General features: G+C 33.1%; 1 protein-coding gene across 1 annotated transcript; it reads right to left on the reverse strand.

The window, feature by feature from the left end:
- Positions 1-818: 818 nt before the first annotated feature.
- Smp_139620 (hypothetical protein) lies at positions 819-4457 on the reverse strand (the record flags this gene model as incomplete). The annotated part of the gene is made up of 5 exons (XM_018790362.1): positions 819-1036; positions 1186-1529; positions 1958-2000; positions 2085-2593; positions 4318-4457. 5 exons carry the CDS (start codon positions 4455-4457, stop codon positions 819-821), a joined length of 1254 nt encoding a protein of 417 aa, XP_018646369.1.
- Between the last annotated feature and the right edge of the window lie 3455 nt (positions 4458-7912).

The raw sequence follows: 7912 nt of genomic DNA on the forward strand, positions 1-7912 counted from the left end.
ACCATTGGTTACGATAGTCACGAGGACCCCAACCAAGTAGTCTGCATCAACCAACATGGCTCAGACTAGAAATAAGTGACTTCAAGCACTGATGCCACGTTTTGGTTTGGCTGCCCCTAACTCTCTTCCAACCATCCCCAATACTAGTCAGCATAGTGCGTATTGGGAATCCATGTTCAGGCATACGTAACAAGTGGCCCAACCATCTCAGTCTATGAAGATTCACGACCTCATCAACTGATTTACCATCATTCCCTAATACCGTGTCTAACCTCACTATTACTTCCCCGTTGATCCCAGCAGATGCGATCAATATTTCTAAAGCATGAGAACCAACGAAACATAATGAATTCATACTCTTTTCAAAACGATAAAGGGAATAACGTTTATTTATTCCTTTAACCCATATGTGTGTAATGTAAAAACAAATTACAAATCTAGAATTTCTTTTTATCAACTATACAAGTAACATAGAAAGAAGATATAACAGGTAAATGTAGATAATCATGTTATTGAACAAAAATTTTTCATATGTACAGAAACAAGAAAAGTATTACGAAAAATCTATAAATTATCTTATATAAGAAAAAAATGGAAAAAAATTCATATTTAACACTCTGATAAGTGCCAATAAATCATTATTGTCATAATAATAGTAGGATCAAAATCTTTTACAATCTTTACAATCTTAATTTAAAAATTTTAAGAATCTGGAAATCTTTGTACAATAAATAGATGGTTATAAAATTAATAATCAAAGGCAATAACAACTACATAAAATCTGAATGAAATAATAAATAAATCAAAGAAAGACTCAATTATAATGAATGTTTTCGTGAAAAATTGGAATCTGTATGAGAGTATGGTTTAATTTTAAATTCAACAAGTTCACAACCACGTATAAGATTTCGAATTTCTTCTACGTCTAGATTATCGCATGAGAGACCTTGAACTTCTAAAATTCTATCACCAACATGAAATACATCCCAAAGTTTAGCTGCACATCGAACACTACCTAACCGAGTCACATAAATACCTGAAAGATCCAATTAGAGAAAAATTTGATATTATATTTAGGTTTATTATTCGAATAAGTACAAAGTGAACTAGTGTACAGTCTGTACATCACAGTAATAGTAAAAACATTAAATGACGAAATATCAGTGAAATTTATCAAAAGCTTACCTTTAGAGTCACGAGCAATAAAAAACCCGAATTGCCCATTTATTGATGAACGTCTCAACGAGATCTGAATAGAGCCATCAGGATTTTTACGTACAACTTTACAAGTAAGTTTGTAGGGTGTAGCTTCAGGGTTTTGTTGTGTATTTGAATCAGTTGACAGATCATTATGTTTTTCTGGATTTTTGGGAAGGGATGCATAATTACAGTTATGGGACTCTCGGATGTCAGATGGCGTAGAAGAACTTTTGTTTATTCTATCAGCGCTGATTGCTCTCCTCAGGTGGCTAAATTTTCGTTTTAAATTTTGAAGAACTTGAGCAGTAGCAGAACTACGAAGACCCAATCTGTGATTAAATAAGCAAATAAAAATAATTTACTGATTATTTTTTGAATAGAAAACGTAGGTCTAAATTGAGATAAAAATAAATAACCTGGATTATGAACATTTTATAATCCTTTGTTTACATTTAATGCCTGTTGCTAAGCTGTTTGACCTGAAATGTGGATGATTTCATAACCACAAGCATTTGCAACAAAATAAAATAATCCTTTAAACGATAAAGGTTAGTTAATAGCAACAAGTCATAAAGCTCAAGCGAACCAACATTTGTGATCTCATTTCAACGCTATGAATGTTGATTCTTCAGCTGTGATTTTGTTAAAATCAATATGTACTTGTTCTTCAGTCAATTGGTTTACTGTCTAGGTTAAACACGCTAAAAAACGTTTCTGAACGCTTCAGATTTATGATTTAAGTAAAATTATAACGTACCCTGTATGCCGTCTACCTCTAGGTTTTTCACCCGTGGAAGTTTCTAAAATTAAAGAAAAAAAACAATTATATATTTCTTGTTGCATAAAGGTGACAAAAAAATGTTTGTGATTTATATAATACTTACGGTTAGTGCCAGTAGGTGAAGTTTGTGTTTCCACAGTTCTTGATGAAGTTAATCTAGTGTCGGTTTTCATTTCCCAAGGAAGTGAAACAGATGAGTAACGAATTGGAAGCTGAAGAGGAAAGCCGCTTGGCATAGGGACGGGGCAAATAGGAGCCAAATGCTTTCTAGAATTATGTACATTATCTTCATTGATTTCCACATCAAGTGCATTCTTCCTCAGATTGTACCTGGGATGAGTTTTGACCTCAGCACCCATTGTCAAGCAAATGGTATCCTTGTCATTTCTCAGCTTCACAGACTTATGACTTTCAGTATAGCGTGACTGCTTAGCTTTTGTATCAATTTCGCTGGAGCTAGGATGTCGTTTACGTGTTGCATCGCCAAATGAAAAAATTGAATCCACAGATGATAAGCTCGTATTCCAATTACACGAATTAGTAAGCGGAGAATCAACGGTAATATCAGATGCCTTCGCATTATCGGTCTCTACGTATGACAGTCTGTTGATACTGTTGCGAATAGGGAAATGACGACGTATATCAGATTTTTTATTATTAAAATTTTCTTTGTCATAACGGCAGGATGATGAGCGTAAGGGCATTGGTAATATTTCAGTAAAACTTTCTGTTGTTTTGTTTTGAGACAGCCTCGAAGTGACTACACGGCACACTGGTGTAGACGAGATATGATCCACTGATAAACTGAAAAGTATAAAATAACTAATCTGTGAGAGCATTTATATACTATTTTGAAAACAGGGAAATATTTTCAAGCCTATGAAAATGTAGGTAAAGGATACACCCCCACTCATCTTACCCAATCGTTGGGATAGGGGATCATGAATATTATGATTATTATCCTAAATTTTGGATATCGTTACGTAATCATACGAAAATACCATTATGTGCCTCCTATTACTTAACTATGTATATAGGTCATAGTTATTTTAACGAATCATAAGTTACAAGTCATTCAGGCTTAGTTTATTTTGTCTGCCATGTTTGCAAAAAAAACTAAGAAAAGCGAATACCGGAATTACTTTAATTTATCGAAACTTGAGTGGACGATTAACTCCCCCTGTCTCATACCTCCAATTTTAGACAAATAGAAAGACAATAAAAGATGCTGTTCATTATGGATATCACATGATCATATGGATGATTAAACGGAGCCCATGGGTGTAGATTAATGACAAATTATGACTGGACCTAGTCAACTTTGAATCTTCAATATAGTTTTTCGATAGCATGAAACGAACCACAGTACGCAATTTTAGAAACCAAGCACAGAATCAAGTGTTTTCATGTTTTGAATTCCAATACATTATCGAGAAACTCGTTTAGGAGAAAAGGTATGGACCATAATAAATTAGATGATACACAAACGAAGGTAATAAATTTCTTTGAAAATCAATACACCATGCTACTGAATCATTTTTAGCTTATGGTTTCACGAACAGGCTACTGAATTTCGATGATATTCAGGTTATTAAGTGCATCATTTTACTAGTGCAAAGTAACATAACTTCCCACAATCAGTTCACGTCAAAACTGAGTAACATACTAAATCACCAATATATTTCGTTCCATTATTTATATAATCACTTAAATATTGATACAAAGAGGGACTGAATGGATATACGCCACTCAAATCTACTGAACTCTGTGAGGGCTGGAATACTGCCCGGGTTCCCAAACCGAAGCACCGAACTCTTGAATGTTCACAATTACAGATAATTAAAACAACCTATTGTGTTATTGCATGTAAAAATATATTTCAGCCAGGTTTGCTAAAGCTTCACATTCGTATTTATTGTGGTATGCTTAATATATGTCTATAGAAGGACATAAAGGATTGCATCTTAAATGGATTCGAAACTCTTATTATAAACATTTCCGATTATTTTATTGAACGAAGAAAATTGTTAAGTTTCAAGATGTGGTCATTTAACTTTTGTTGAATTACTTGTTTTACAGAATGGCCGCATGAACCAATTTTGGAACAGCCACTGCCAAACTTATCATTTAATTCCTGTAATTTTAAATAAACAATCTCCCCCCCCCCCAAAATGCACCAGCATAATCCATTTTAGTGTACAACCTACTGACAGATAACTCTTTTGACGAATATACTCTAGTACGTTAATAAGCTATAATTGAATATGGTGAAAATGTTAAATCCTACCAATAATAACTATATAATAGAGCAAATGAAACATTACCATTTAGCTTACCGTGGCTTATCTTCACAATTTGCGCTAGTTATAAATGTCCGTTTTATTGGTAAAGTCGGAGTAATATTATTAACATTTGGTAAGGCGATCGAAATTGCCCGTAAAGGTCCACGGTTATTTTGTTTTTTATTTCTTTGCATTATTCCAATAAAAAGTTTTTTCCTTAAGTGAATGTAATGTAGTATATATTCCAGATAATGAAAATATTAAATTCAGATTTTATTTCCTGATTCATTGCTTATAAAGTATTGTTTGTACACACCTATCAGGTGGGTAAAAAAAATCAACCAATAGAAATTGAATTATGAGGCACAAGTTTCTTTGCTTAAATTGTATTGGCTGGCACGCGTTCTAGTTTTGATTGTACTAAACTGATTTTTAATTGTTACTAGCGTATGAATGAGTTTATTAATATCATTGGTTTTACGTATGTAATTAGGTTGCGTTATGTTATTTTACCTAGTCATATTTAAGTAGGATTACCTACAATTGCCTTATGTAATTAATATGATCTAAGCAACTAGATCTTAACAATTTACCGATGGAATAATAAAAATGGACCTATTTAGGTTTCTCAAAATCTAAAAATGCATGATTTAATATTAATTTCTTGATTACATTTCCGATTTTAATTATTACAAATAAATGAGGCGATTTTGTACATCGGATGAAAGATAAACTTACAGCTTAATTAAGGTTGAGTGACAAAATAAATCTCAAAGTTGTTGGCATTACATATTTTTTGGAGACTAAAGATGATAAATGACTGAAAGATTCACTCCTTACTGTTAAGTAAAGGTCCATTGAATGATAATATGAAGTATCATCTCACTAAGTATTAATATTTCCTGTATTTAATGTACTGAGAAGATGTAGTTAGGAAAATATTGTGAAGCTTGTGAATAATTAGTTAAATTGTTCGTGAATGTAATTCAATGGTGTGAAACTTCCTGTAAAAATTAAGGTTTGAACTGTTAAGATTCAGGCCCAGGACAGAGTAGGTTGGAGAATGCTGGTCGGCGGCCTATGCTCCATTGGGAGTAACAGGCGTAAGTAAAGAAAGTAAAATGTTAAGATTCACCCTCAGACCATAAATGATAAATATTTTGAATTATCTGCAAAGCGAATTGGTCATTATTTACTAAATCAATAACCAAAAGTAGGTAACATTCCCATGGAATTTTTTCGACCTCATATAGGGTCCCATTAGTGTTATATAAACAATTAGCATCAGGGAAAGTGCACATTCATATCGAATTAAGTAAACTAGACACTAAAACGTTATTTGATTGCCAGAATACGGTAATGAAGTTCACAATTAGTTAATTTAGGTTCTCGCTTGTTTTTGAGGGTCTTTGAAGGTTTCAAGATTATTTTTAACCGTCTTCTGTTTTAAAGTTTTGCCTAAATTTAGGCATTTATTTCTATTTAATGAGAAGACTTCTTGTGTATGAATGCATATGAATCAAGTACAATGAAAGAGAAAAAAATGATATATTCTGTAATGACAAAAAATTACAGTAAAAAATGGAATTACTTGGTGGCTAAATTTTAGAGATCATTTATGACTTAATGAACCTATCAAAGTTTGATAACGGTTCTTTATGGAGATTAAGAATGTAATTAGAAACTGTAAAACTTATTCATAATAATAACATAATGCTTGCAAAATAAATCCGTTTAAATAAATAGTATGACAACAAAAATTGGTATGGTAAAAATTTACATATGACTAAGTCCTTTTAGTATGCTTTTCTAATATACACAAATAGACATACACCATTCTTATAGATCAAATTCATTCACTGGGTGCAAGCACATTTTCATAGTGAATGCATAGTCAAACAAAGAACTGCCCTACACATAAAACTGATCTGATACCTAACTCCCACTGATTCAAACTACTGATCCTAACAAGAAACAGTCTGATACACTCTAAAACCTTTCCAATCCACATATGACTAATAACTTACACAAATACTAACACGTGAATACATTGATGAATCAGATCAGACGCGTGCATATTGTGCATACAATATTAATTGAATATTCCACATTCATTTGTTAAGTAGTACTAGTGTATACTTTATCAACTTGAACATCAAGTTATGTTTATTTCAGGTCAAAAATTTACATTTTCCTCTATAGACAGAATATTGTGTGCTTTCCCCCTACACACAAACACACACTGATTTGTTGAATAGGATGAAAGGGAGGGTGGAAAGCACAACCACGGTTTAACACAAAGTTGATTTACACAAAATACATTCTGGTTCAATCACCAGTCCACATCATAAACAAATGAATAGAGCAAATGGAAGAATAAGATAAACAATTGTAGATCAGACTGTTAATGAGGAGATGGGAAAATCATACACAGATATTGCATTTGGTATTCTAGTTCAAATTCGCATTTGTCTACCAGATGCAATTGAACGAAAGTAGAATTGTCTCACAAACATTATGTTAATAAGATGACATTCGGCTAGTTGATTAATTTAAACAACGCACGTACAATATTCGTTTCTAACACACAAGTTTGTATGAACAGAAGATAGGTTTCGAAATTGCATGTTGATCTTGCAGAAGAATGCAATATAGTTGATGACCATAATGTGATTCCGGTATCAGAACCATGATGCACATTTTAACATGTCTGATCACTCAATGGATATTGGCTGTTTCAAGTTAACCCAACCGACTTCATTACATTAGGCAGTTTGTTTCTATCACGTCTCATCACAAATGATCAAAGATAAAAGCCATCACACAAGTTTAGGTGGAGACAATCAACATGTTTTATGTGTCAGTAACTTCATCAATCTCACAAAATAGGCATCCCGTTATTCACGTTCAGTTGCTAATTCAACTTTTCAAAATATGGTATTTTAACACAAGACGTGAACCAATGATTCTGAGACTGAAATCTGAGAACTTGGAGAGGACTGAGTTTGTTGAGTACTCAGTAGATTTCTAGTGATAACAATATTATTTCTTCCACAACAAGTAAATCACACATTTCTTTGTTAGCTTGCCAGCAAAATGTAAATAATTAACATTCTAAAGTATTTCTAAATTGCAGACGTAAAGGCTAGGATTGGCAAAGCAAATACATCATTCCTACAGTGGAGGAACATGTAGAACTCAAAACGACTATCAACTAATATCAAAGTCACAATATTCAATACGAACACCAAGATAGCTTTACTCTATGGAGCTGAAACTTAGAGAACTGTTACAATTATCATCAAAAAGGTACAAGTATTCATAAACAGTTGATTACGCAAGACACTCAATGTTCGTTGACCGGATGCCATCTGCATCAACCTACTGTGGGAGAGAACAAACCATCTTCTAAATGAAGAGGAAATTAGGAAAAGACGTTGAAAGTGGATAGGACATACATTGTGGAAACCATCAAAATGAATCACGAAGCAAGCCCTAACTTGGAATCCTGAAGGGGAATAGGAAAGAGGAAGACCAAAGTACACACTACATCGAGAATCGGAAGCAGATATAAAAAGGAAGAATATTAACTGGAAAGGGTTTCATAGGACAGAGTTTGATGGAGAATGCTGATGGGCAACCTATGCCC

The sequence above is a fragment of the Schistosoma mansoni genome (assembly GCF_000237925.1).
Source record: "Schistosoma mansoni, WGS project CABG00000000 data, supercontig 0125, strain Puerto Rico, whole genome shotgun sequence".
NCBI classification, from domain to species: Eukaryota; Metazoa; Platyhelminthes; class Trematoda; order Strigeidida; family Schistosomatidae; genus Schistosoma; species Schistosoma mansoni.